Consider the following 12906-nt stretch of genomic DNA (forward strand, 5'->3'; position numbering starts at 1 on the left):
CACCTTGGCTTACTCCTTTGTTGATGTTGATCTTACGTACGTCACTTCCGGACTTCCGGTTCAGGGATCGGCGCACGAGGACGATTGGGTGGCGAGCTCTCCTTCCAGGCCCTCTAAAGCTAAGTTTCCAGTCCTAAAGCTTTTTGCATATTTTGTTATCGAGATTTGTGTCAGGGTCTGTGGAACTGTACTTGTTTATTTTTCGTGTTGTGTTCATAACAGTTTTAGCGGGTTGTTGAGTTAGTTTATTGAAAAAAGCAGGACGAGGCCTCGTGATAAGTTTAGCGTGAAGTCAGTTGGGGCCTTGGGAGTATGGGAGTGAAGAAGGTTATAAATAGAGAGCGAAGGAGGAGTACGCAAAATGTCACAGTTGCTCAATGTGGGCCACGTCAACAATGGGGGAAACAGAGGGTTCTTATTGTTGTCGGAAGTGTGAGGAAATCGTCCACTTGAGGAAGGTTATTACCGGGTTGAAGGAACGCATCGATAATTTGCAGCAAGTAGCAGAATGTGAGAAATTTGTAGATAATAGTTGGTTACGGTTGTGGAGTGAGGTTGCTGAGGATATTGGAAGTGGGGACGGTGCAACGGGGGCGGACAGTGGTGACGGTGCAACGGGGGCGGACAGTGGTGACGGTGCAGTGGGTGCGGGCAGTGGTGACGGTGCAGTGGGTGCGGGCAGTGGCGGAGGTACAGCGGATGCGGGCAGTGGGGGAGGTGCAGCGGGTGTAGGCAGTGGCAGAGGTGCAGCGGGTGTGGGCAGTGGCGTAGGTGCAGCAATAGAAATTGGTAGAAAAGAGGTTTGGGAGACAGTTTTTGTGGGTGATGAGATTATTTAATATGTAGATTCTTCATTCTGCAGGAAGGATTCTGTGTAGTTTTGAAGGAGCGGGAGTTAGCGACATTGAAGGAAGGGTAAACGATATTGTATCGGGATCATGGCAGGAAGAAGTTGGTTGTGGTACACCTAGGTGTGAATGATGTCGGGAAAGTTTACTCAGAGGTTTTGAAAAATAGATACAGGATATTGGGTAAGTGGCTGAAAGCAAAGGGTTGTGCAGTCATGTTTTCTGGGATCCTCCCAAGATTAGGAAACTATGTAGAAATTATGAGCAAAACAATAGATGTCAACCAATGGCTGGAAGAATGGTGTCAGGAGGAAGGTTTTACATTTAGGAAGCAGTGGGAATCATTTCGGGGACAAAGGGAGTGTTTCCGGAATGATGGCCACATCTTAAATAGAAAGGGGGCAGCAAGGTTTACAGTGGGAATTGAGGAAGGAATTCAGGCTTTTTTACGTCAGCGGAGGGTTGGGAAGCTATAAAGGAAAGGAACGGATGAAGTAATTGTGATGAGTAAGGCCAGGCAGGAAAATAGAATTTCAGGAAGGAAAAAGTTAAATCTATTCTATACCAATGCCAGAAGTTTAAATAATAAGATGGAAGAGCTTGAAGCCAAAGTAGATAGCGAGGAGTACGATGTAGTTGCAGTGAGTGAGAGATGGTTTAAGGAGAGTAACTGGAGGATGGGATTAGAAGGCTACAAGGTGTATCAGTGTGATAGGAAGGAGAGAATATGAGGAGGAGTAGCAATCTGGGTAAAGGACAGCATTGCATCAAGAGAAAGGGGTGACATTAAGGAAGGAATAAATGTTGAGGATTCTGTGTGGGAAGAGATTAGAGATTGTACAAACAGTAAGATACTGGTAGGATGCTTTTATCAGGCTCCGGGTGGGAAGGAAAAGGAGGAAGGAGGAGTACATGTAGAATTCAAAAGGGCATGTGGTAAGGGAAGAGTATTGATTTTGGGGATTTTAACTTGCCAGGGATAGATTGGGTCCAGGAACAGGGAAAGGGCAGAGCGGATGAGGATTTCCTAGTTTTAGTCCAGGATTGCTTTTTAACCGAGTTTGTAGATAAGCCCACGAGGGGGAGTGCAGTGTTCGACCTCCTTTTAAGTAACGATCCCAATATGGGGAGGAGGTGGAGGTTGGGGAGCATTTAGGAGCAAGTGACCATAACATTGTGTGTGCAAAGATTCTGTTGAGGGTTATAGTTCAGGATAGTAGGATAAGGCTATTGGATTTCAGGAAGGCAAACCTTGAGGGTATGAGGAGGGAATTTAGTGATGTAGATTGGAAGACCAACAACAGGACAATCAGCATCAGAAAAATTGGAAACCTTTAAGGAGCAAATGTGTAGGCAGTGTAGAGTGTGTTGTGATTATTATCTACAGAGTAAGTACATTCCAATGAGGTGTAAAACTATAAGTAGAAAGAGACCAGGGTGATTGAGCAGTGAGATAAGGAACGCTATTAAGGAGAAGCAGAAGGCATTTATTAGGTTTAAAATAACAGGACTGGAGTTAGATTTATATCACTGTCGGAGTAAACAGAGGCAAATTAAGAAAATAACTCGGCAAGCCAAAAGAGAGTTTGAGAAGGACATGGCTAAGAATAGTAAACATAATAGCAAGGCTTTCTTTAACATAAAGCAGAGAGTGGTAGGCTCTTGACAGAGGAGTCCGAAGTGAGGGCCCGCTGGGCTGGTTACTTTGAGCGGTTGTACCAGCCTGATCCACCAGCTGTCAAGTTGGACGTCAAGGGTGTTACAATCCCTGTTGCTGATCCATCAATCAACTGTGGTCCACCTTCGCTTGTGGAAACACAGGCTGTGGTGAACCGGTTGAAATGGGGTAACGCTCCAGGGATCTGTGGCATCCATGCTGAACTTTTCAAGGCTGGTGGAAATGCTGCACTCGTGTTGTTGCATGCAGTTCTGTGCTTTGCCTGGAACACAAGCATCATTCCAACGGACTGGAAGAGGGGCCTTGTTGTCGTTCTCTGGAAAGGGAAGGGTGATCGCCAAGAATGCAACAACCACCGAGGGGTGACGCTGCTCTCAGTGCCAGGCAAGGTCTTTGCTCCGATAATTCTTGATAGGGTTCGCCACCATCTGCTTGAGCACCAGCGTCCAGAGCAGTCAGGCTTTACACCAACGAGGTCAACGATTGACTGTATCCTTGCTCTTCGTGTCCTCACCGAACGCAGATGAGAGTTTCGTCAGGGCTGCTTGCAGCTTATGTTGATCTCTTTAAAGCGTTCGATTCAGTGAATCGGGATGTCCTCTGGAGGATTCTTGGTCTTCGTGGCGTACCACCAAAACTGATCGATCTGATGTCTGAACTCTACTCCGGTACTGAGAGTGCTGTGAGATGTGGTGGTACCATCTCTGACTTATTTCCAGTTGTTACTGGAGTTCGTCAGGGATGTGTACTTGCCCCCACACTTTTCAGCACTTGTATGGACTGGATTTTAGGGAGGATGTCGGAGAGATTAAGCTGCGGTGCATCGTTTGGGAATGTCAAGATCTCTGACCTTGATTTCGCAGATGATGCAGTCATCTTTGTGGAGACTTTAGATATCCTTTTGGGGGCCCTCGAGGTGCTGAATGAGGAGTAGGAGCCGTTGGGATTACGGATTTCCTGGTTCAAAACTAAGATCCAGGCTTTCAATGACATCTTGGATGCTGCTGTCCTGTCTGTGTCTGTTTGTGGTGAGCATGTTGAGGTCGTGGAGAGATTCACTTACCTTGGCAGTGATATTCATGTCTCTGCTGGCTGTAAGTCAGAGGTCAATAGACATCTGGGTCGGGCCTGGGGAGTCATGGATTCATTGGATAATGGGGTGTGGCACTGCCGGTACCTGTGTGGGAGGACGAAAGTCCAAGTCTTCAGGTTCTTGGTGCTTCCAGTCTTGCTCTATGGATGCGAGACTTGGACTCTGACCAATGATCTGAGATGGAGACTTAATTCCTTTGGCACCAGGTGTTTTCGGAGAATCCTTGGCTATCGCTGGTCAGATTTTGTGTCCGACGGGCGGTTGCTGAGAGAGACTCAAATGAGATTTGTTACCTGCATAGTCTGTGAGTGTCAGCTGCACCTGCATGGACAAGTGGCTCATTTTCCTGACACTGATCCTGCTCACCAGATTCTCTCAGCGAGGGAGTCTCCTGAGTGGAGGAGGCCAATGGGCTGACCACGTGCCTCATGGTTGCAGCAGGTTGATCAGCATCTCAAGGAGATGGGGATGGGCCAGGCATCTGCCTGGGGGATGGCCAGACGGGGGCCCCTGGAGTACCGGCGGAAAGTGGACGCAGCGACGTGCTGTTCTGGCGCATGCTCCCATACCTGACCTGACCTTTCTTTAAGTATATCAGGGGGAAAGAACAGGTTAGGATCAGTGTGGGCCCCTTGAAGAATAGCACCGGGAGAGTGGTTAGTGATGAAAGTGAGATGGCAGGCTTATTAAACAGGTATTTGCTTCAATTTTTACACAAGAACAGTCAGGAGAATTGTCAATCGCTGAGAGTATCTATCGAGGAGGTGAGGAAGGGCTTTTACAGAAGATTCAGGTTGGAGTGGAGGAAGTAAAAGAACAGCTGGAAAATCTAAGAGAAGATAAGGCTCCGAGTCCAGATAATATGCATCTGAGAGTATTGATGGAGGTGGCTGAGCAGGTAAGCGAGATGTTAACGGATATTTTCAATAGCTCACTGGAGTCAAGACAGGTACCGGAGGATTGGAGAGTAGCAAACGTAACACCATTATTTAAGAAAGGATCCAGAGAAGAATTGGTGAACTATAGACCTGTTAGTTTGACTTCAGTTGTGGGGAAGGTGTTGGAGACATTAATTAAAGACCGGATGAGGAACCATTTTAACAAATATAAACTAATTAAAGGTAGTCAACATGGGTTTAACAAATCTTTTGGAGTTCTATGAAGCAGTGTCTGATTGGGTGGATGATGGAAAGGTAGTGGGCATAGTATATCTAGACTTTAAGGAGGAATTTTATAAGGTACCACATCGGAGGTTGTTAGTCAAAGTGAGGGCTTGTGGAGTGGCTGGTCAGGTGGCTAATTGGATTGCAAACTGGCAAGTGATAGTAAGCAAAGAGTGGCTGTGAGAGGGAAGATGTCTTGCTGGCAGGATGTAAGTAGTGGGGTACCTCAGGGATGAGTACTCGGACCATTACTATTCATTATTTACATCAATGATTTGGATTATGAGGTAAAGAGTAAGCTTTCCAAATTTGCGGATGACACAAAGGTGGTAAGGTGGATAGCAGAGTGGGTGGTGAACAGATACAAGAGAGTATTGATACTTGTATAGATTTGGCAGATGGAAATTAACCTGAGCAAGTGTAAGGTGTTGGGGATGGGAAAGAACAATGAAAATAACGATTACAGGTTGCAAGGGGTAATTTTGGAGCGTGTCACACAGGAGAAGGATCTGGGGGTGTTAATATTTACGGGAGGTAAGCAGGCAGCACAATGCCAGACAGCTATAGGTAAAGCAAATAGGGTTTTAGGTTGTATTCGGAGGGGGATCAATTACAAATCAAAAGAGCTGGTGTTAACATTGTACAGGAGTTTAGTGAGGGCCACATCTATAATATTGTGTGCAGTTTTGGCCAACACAGTTCCAGAAGGACATCGATGCCATAGAGAGGGTTCAGCGTTGGGCTACTAGATTGATTTCGGGCCTAGCTAGACTCAGCTATGAGAAGCAGTTGAAGGAGACGGTTTTATTCATTAGAAAGGAGGTGATTGCGATGAGATATGATAGAGATGTTTAAGATAATGAAAGGTGTAGATAAAATAAGTGCAGATAAATTATTCAACAGAGTAGACAGTGACAGAACCAGGGGCCACAGCCTGAGAGTAAAGAAGAGGAGAGTTAAGACGGTAGTAAGGTAGGGGACTTTCACTCAAAGAGTAGTTAATGCATGGAATGGTCTCCCTGGAAAGGTAGTGGCAGCAGAAAAAGTAGATAAGTTTTAAATTAGAATTAGACAGGTACCTGGAAGTTATGGAGATAGAGGGGTATGGGGATGTTGATAAGACTTTTAGGTAGTTTGAGTATTGATGGGTGATTGTGTACGGAGTGCTGTTGGTGGGGGTCTTGTTGAGGGGGGTTGTGTGGTTGATGTGTGTTTTTAACCAAGCCCATGCCCCCTCTCCGAGGGGAAGAAAAAAAAACAATAAAAAATAAAAATAATGAATAATAAAATTACAACAACAACAAAGAAAAATACAAAAAAAATTCTTTCATTAATTAAAACCTTTTTTTTTGTTTTGCTTTTTCTTTCTTGGATCTTGGGTTGGTGTGGTGTTCGCGCAAGCATGATGGGCTGAATGGACTCCACCTGTGCTGGTTTTCCTTGTTACCACTTCCTTTGTGCAGCGTCACTGTGGTTGTACCATCTGTGTAAATATCTTTGAGTAATTCAATGTATTTCCTTCCCTCTCCTTGTTGATGTACTGCGTCCAGCACCGACTGTGTTTCTTCAGAGTCGAATGCCTTCTCATACCATGCAAAGAGGTTTATTATGTTCCTGACATTTTTCCTTCAATTGATTGATAGTGTGGACGTGGTCTATGGTGGAATATCCACTTCTGAAGCCTGTTTGCTTTTGGTTGGTTGCTACGTAGAATACCTTGCATTCGATTGGTCAGCACCCTGGTGAAATTTATCAATCATACATATAAATATAAATTGACTTTCCCATGCTCTTCCAGCTGAAGAAGCTGCATAAAGCAACCATGAAAGGCTACCCAAGGTAAGCCCTTTGCTGTTTCAAACCCTTCCCAGAGTTCCTCCACAGCTGTAAAGACGTTCACAAATAGTACACAAATGACAATCCCAATACTACATACCCCTCAGCTGCCAGACCAGTTTCATCACTTGTTGGTGAATCATCAGTGACAGCACAGACATAAATGCATACAAACAAGCCTCCCAAGCATGTACCATGCATAAACGTCAAAAGCATTCAAGTTATGAATGAAAAACGAAGATGTGGGTGGGTCTTCGTTTTACATAACATGGAAGCTTCAGCTCACCATTGCTTCTTCCCTGGTTCAACAGCTCCTTGAAAGAGCCTTCCCATATCTTCAATACTGACACCCTCTCTGTCACGAGTCTCCTTCCACCATCCTAATTACTGTCCCCCCCCCCCCCTTGTCATGCTTGTCATCATCCTTGTCATGGACCTGGTCAACCATCCTCATCCTTGTCATGGACCAATTTATAGAACATCCTCTTCCAACTTGTTGGATACCTCTCATTCCATCTCACTCCTCGCTTTATCCACAACTCTCCTTGCTGCTTTTATCTCTTGCCCAGACAGGTGTAGCAACCCTGCATCAGGTTGTCCCCCTCTCTGCTTGATTTTCTCTTTCCTCTTCCAAACCTCCTTCTTTTCACCAACTACATTCGCGAGTTCCTCCGTCCACCATACCTGATTTGATCCCGAGATGATGCACCCTTTCCTGATGTCCTTCCACACAAACCTTCTGCTATTCTCATAAATGCCTCTCTGTACTTATTTCACCCCCCCCCCAAATTTTCGGCTTCTTTGCTAATTTCCTCATACCTAACCCCCTTCCTTTCTTTGTACTTTATGGATACGTTGTCCCTGTACTTCCTCCATATTATCATCTTCCGACCCCTGCTCTTAACTTCCCTCCTTTTCTTGATGCATATAACAAACACCACAGGTACTGGGTGGTAACATGCTCTCCCACCACTGCCTGGCAGAACTTTGATCCTCTAAAACTGTTGCTTCCTCGCTGCTAACAAATCCAACTCCATTCTATGTTGTCCACTACTGTAAGTAATTTTGTGATTGGCCTGCTTATGAAAGAACGAACCAGCTATGGCCATCCAATTCCTTGCCACCAGCTCCATTAGCTCTTGACCCTCTCTATTCCTTGTCCCCCTGATTCTATGCCTCAGTCCTTCCCGTTTGTGGCCCAAATATCAACATAACACACACCATTTACCTCTGTATTACCAACAATGGCATAAGTATCCGTCACTCTGATCACATCCTTGTTGATCTCTTCTGATACTATTATTCCCACTCCATTACTCCTTCCATCCCCTCCTGTGTGCAATAACTTGGATCCTCTGACCAACCTCTTCACCTTGTCCCCTTTCCATCTGCTTTCCTGAACACACAACACTTCTAACCTCCTACTCTGCTTCATCTCCTCTCCTTACTATTGATCTCACATTCAGACGACTTAGCCAGACCTTGCTTCTGAACTGCTGCCTGCCTGGTTCCTTGATCATCATCTTGATCAGTTTGGGAGTTCTGGTCAACAATCGGCAGTGCTGCCTGGGCTGACCTGCTGGACCTACTATCCAAAACTGCTATCACCATCCTGCGTGCATGCCCACACACCACTCTTTCTCCACTTTCTCCCCCCCCCCACCCTCCTTGTCATTGCTCACATTTCCACTCCTCTCACTCCTCTCAACCTCCACTCCATTCCCTACCCCACTCCCTTGACCCCCTTCCTACTCCTGCTCATTTCCATCCCCTTCCTTTTGTTCCGTTCCTCCCCATCTATATATTAATACTGAAGGACCAATTTTGTGTTCCTCCTAGCGGTCGCATCCCTTTTTTCTCGGTACTGTGACCTGGACTGAAAGAAACTTCGTACCTGTAAGAGTGCATCGCACATAGTGACAATAGTCAACTTTCAACTCTAAAGCAGAATAAACACTTTTCGTTGAGATGGGAGCGGGGGATGAAGAGACGGGGGCAGGGAGTGAAGAGGCGGGGGGGCAAGGTAAGCAAATTTTTGGGCGGGGGTAAGCAAATTGAAAGCGGGAAACGGGGGGAAATGGGGCGGGGGCTGGGGTGAATTAGGCGGGGTTGAGTGTGAGGGGGTGGACAGGGGGCCCGGGGGCAAGTGGGGCGGGGAATCAAGAGACGGGGGTCGGGGAGTGAAGAGGTGGGGCCGGGGTAATTAAATTTTTGGGCGGGGGTAAGCAAATTGAAGGTGGGGGGGAAGGGGGCAGGGGCGGGGGATGAGTGGGCGGGGGAAAGCACGCCCTGTCCAGTCCATGTCCCTCGAGTGTGGGTGAGCTGGTGAGGGTGGTTGAATGAACGGAATCCGTCTGTGACGGGGCTTCGGCTAGTTCTCATTTATACATTAAAGTAGTGCTTATTTACAGCTCAAGGGGATTAAACGCTTTTTAAAATTAACTCTTGCCACTCAATTCAACCCTCAGCATGCACACACAAATACACTCTTCTTCTTCGACTCCTTCGTGCTATTCTGCAGCTACTTCATGCTCTTCCACCGCGTTTTTCAAAATGTACCTCTGGCCACTCGATTCGACCCACAGCAAAATTCTTGCTTACGTAAATATGCTCCTCAATTCCCTCGTGCTCTTTCACCACGCCATGGATTCCAGTTGCTTTGGTTCTCCTTGATAAGTCACTTAATTGTACACTCTGTTCCACTGTGCACGTGACCATCGGCCACCATCTTGATTTGACATATCATGCAAAATAGGTTTTTGTACCTTCAGTTCATTAACCTCCGCCATCGAAGATCAGAGGTTACTGTTTTCACCCCTTTCTGTTTGTTTGTTTGTTTGTTTGTGAACAGTATTATGGAAAAACTCCTCGACGGATTTCGATGAAATTTGGTGGGGGGGTTAGGTATGGTCCAAGGATCATGCATTAGATTTTGGACGTCCAAAATCCAATATGGCCGCTATGGTGGCCATTTTGAAAAAATATTTGAATTTTTTTTTTGCATTTCTACATGTTTTAAGTGATTTCTAACCCCCCCCCCCAAAAAAATTGTTAGAGAAAAAAATTTTGCAACTTTTTTTTCAACAAAATTTGGATTTTTAAAATTTTTATTTTTAATTTTTTTGCATTTCTGCATGTTATAAGTGATTTCCAACAAAAAACATTCCAAAATTATAATTGCGGCTGATTATGGAACTTCAGGTGGATATACCCACGTAAAATCAATTTCTGTCTCAAGGAATCTAGTTATGACGAATGAATTGAGTTTGTAAAAGTTAAAAGTAAAAGGGAAAGTTGCAAACTATAACTCTGTGAGTACTGTTGATGTCAAAGTGAATGAATAGGATATCAGGTTCACTTGAGTGACCTATCAGTATTGGCGGCGGAGGTTTTGCACTCTCCCGTGTGCTCCCCCTCTAGTTTGTTCTGGGTTTATATAATTTTGACATCCTCCACCTTACTTCTCCCTTCGCTCTTGTCACAGAGCAGGACATGACCTCTGCCCTTGCTTTCCTGTAGCACGCCTCTGCCACCAATCCATTCATGGCATCTCTTCCCCAAATCACTCAACATTGCTCTATTTTTTAATACTCCAGAATCGGCTTCCACATTCTTTTACAGGAATGTAAATTTTTAGCCGCGTCTCGCGTTGCGAACACTGGCTCGAAGAGAGGTCCGCGTTCTTCTTCTTCTTCTTTTTATTCTTCTGGTGAAGACAAAACCTTTATTGACTGGTGGAATGACGCGGCTCTTGGACACATTTGTCCTTGTTTTTAAAAAAAAATCAGTTTTAAAGAGTTGATGTAACCACATTCCAGTACATATATATATATATATATATATATATATATATATATATATATATATATATATATATATATATATATATATATATATATATATATACTTTGGACCTTTCTTCTGAAGTTACTTGGGATATTATCTTAAGTTGGATCAAGTATGATGAAATATGCTCTGCTAACTTTAGTCTCTTATCTCATTTAAATTTTGTGGGAGACGAAATGCACTTCTAACCCTTTCTCGATTTCTCCAGATTGCCCTGCTAAATACGTGTCGCCCAGCAACTCGCCCTTTCCGTGCTTCCAGTTCCAAGTTCTTCTTTTATGTCGTGCTGCTCCTTGGCTTTGTCCTGTCCTGCATCCCCATCGGCTACACCATCACCAGGTTGGTCCGTTTGAGCGCTAGCCTATCATCTCCCATTCGCTACTTCACGCGAGTTCTCGAGCACTTGAGACCATAACTCGTAAGCAAATAGTATAAAAAGGATCTTGCTTGCTGTTTGCTATGTTAACTTCTTGCCATGTATGCACTCTGAGTCTAGCCTGACTCCATCGCGTGCCTGTGGACCCTTCAAAAATGATGATCGCCCCTGGGACCAGATCGTTGCTATGGTGGAAGCTTTTCCACAATGGTTAACTGTCATCGTGAACTTCCTTACCTCCCAGCTCTTTGCCATTTTGATCTTCATCGTTTCCTGGTAGGCATCAAGGCAAGCGAGAAGCGTTCGTGCATATTGAACTCACCATTGCACTCACAGGCTTTCATACCCCCTGATCCGTCTCACCAACAGCTTGCTGATTTCGTATGTCATGATTGTAAGCAGCACATACCAACACACTTGTGACCTGCTAAAAGAACAGCTGACGGCGGTATGTTTCAGGCCCACTCATTTATCTTCAAATTACAGATGACCTTTCAACCTTTGAATTTTGGTTGGATAAGCCTGATCGATATGAAGCGCATTCTTCCGATTTTAGAGTTATTCCCGTCATCGATCTCCCGGCTAATTCAGTGGTTATCATTGCTTTTCAGCTCGGAAAGGACCATGCATTTTTGCTTGGGAGGATCAACGCAGCCAGTGGTGGCTTCACTACGAAGAGTAGTTTTGCTCAGAAGAGTATTTTCGTTCGGCGCAGGCATTAGGATGCTGATGCGAGCAGATTGCCGTGCAACGAGCCGTCAGGTTCGGTACAGCAGCTTCTCTCTGCCCCATCACTTCCTGCACTCCCCCAAACCAGCTGCTGGTGTTTTTCATTTTCTGTGTCAGAAAAACCTTCACCCATTGTAAGGGTTTGTAGTTTTTTTTGTTTTGTTAATAAACCACTTTTGTTTTTCTTGTCCGTTCTATAAGGTGTTGGAGGACAGATCGTTGACTTGGAAAAACTTGGATTTACTCTAGTCTTTCAACATTATTCCTTTACATTTTCCCTTTCTGTGAATCAAGCCCTTTTGTGCTCTCATGTGGTTTCCTTTACATTGAGAATGTGGGGGTGAAAGCAAAGCCTGGCATGCCCTGTTAAGGGGGCTGAGTGCAATGGAGGTTCGGTGTTGGAATATCACATTTAAAACATCAGTACCCCTCTCGTGGATTCTTCTTCTTTTGTATGCAGCACACAAATGGAAGCAGCATCATTTAATAATAATAATAATAATAATAATAATAAATTTTATTGTCCCGTATCCAGAGAAATTCCTCTTGTGACACTGTTTACTGGAGAGCAGCTGTGTTGCTGATGCAGTGCCCCCTGTAAGTTACAGCAGGAATTAATTTGGTGCCGGCAATAGCTCGGTCACTCTTTGTGAAGGACATGGTGGAATCTTTAACGTCCACCAACTAATCCCGGCCAATGGGATGTCCAGTTTAACATCCATTTGAGGGACCGTGAACATATTGATGAATCACCTTGCCTGTGAAACTTGAGGATGGCAGTTTATAGCCTTGTCGGGATTTGAGCCCCGGCTCGACGTCTCAGACATGTGCATACTTCTCGGCTATCCTGCCAGCCAACCCCCATAGCAGAATCGTGCAAGACTGCAGGTATACTTTTGAAAGTCTTGCAGAGATGGTAAACCAGACCCTGCCACTGGTATAAGCTTTTTGTTTTGATCTTCCTGAAGACCTTTGATCCAAGGGTTATCTTGCCGATGCACCCGCTTCCACGTGTCTGACAGCAAAGTTCAATACCTCGGCGTAAGTGATTTACTAACTTCGTACAGAGAGCAAAGGTTGTTCGGAGTCATCTGAGGCTGTTGCCGAGTCGTGTTGTCTCTGTGATTTTCCACCATTGGAGTTGTGGTTTACAAGAACCTTTTGATTCTTCGTACCTCCCTCCCCTCACGTTGAACATGGAATTTACAAGCATTTAACGTTGTTCACATTGTAATTACTTTGCTCAATAAACCCTGAATGCCCTCCTATCCTTCCTTTTCGAATGAAACCTTTTTTTTGATTGTTTTCTGGCACTCGAAATTTAGATGTTTTATGTT

The 12906-nt window shown here is 44.9% G+C and overlaps 1 protein-coding gene across 6 annotated transcripts in view; it reads left to right on the forward strand.

Annotated features, from left to right (window-relative positions):
* The window catches only part of LOC147012019 (transmembrane channel-like protein 7), a 59680-nt gene extending 46843 nt beyond the window's left edge, over window positions 1-12837 (forward strand). For 4 of the 6 annotated variants that reach the window (XM_085856568.1, XM_085856574.1, XM_085856571.1 and 1 more), the window contains 4 exons: window positions 10673-10803; window positions 10961-11116; window positions 11210-11288; window positions 11452-12837. In XM_085856568.1, the coding sequence (XP_085712694.1) occupies window positions 10673-10803; window positions 10961-11116; window positions 11210-11288; window positions 11452-11562 (477 nt within the window). In that variant the 3' untranslated portion in view covers window positions 11563-12837. Of the gene's footprint in view, window positions 1-64; window positions 6060-10672; window positions 10804-10960; window positions 11117-11209; window positions 11289-11451 lie in introns of those variants that run through there. The other 2 variants (XM_085856570.1, XM_085856573.1) reach the window with 2 other exon arrangements.
* Window positions 12838-12906: the final 69 nt, after the last annotated feature.

Source organism: Eptatretus burgeri, chromosome 15 (assembly GCF_056783735.1).
Source record: "Eptatretus burgeri isolate ZD-2024b chromosome 15, Ebu_testis_v1, whole genome shotgun sequence".
NCBI classification, from domain to species: domain Eukaryota; kingdom Metazoa; phylum Chordata; class Myxini; order Myxiniformes; family Myxinidae; genus Eptatretus; species Eptatretus burgeri.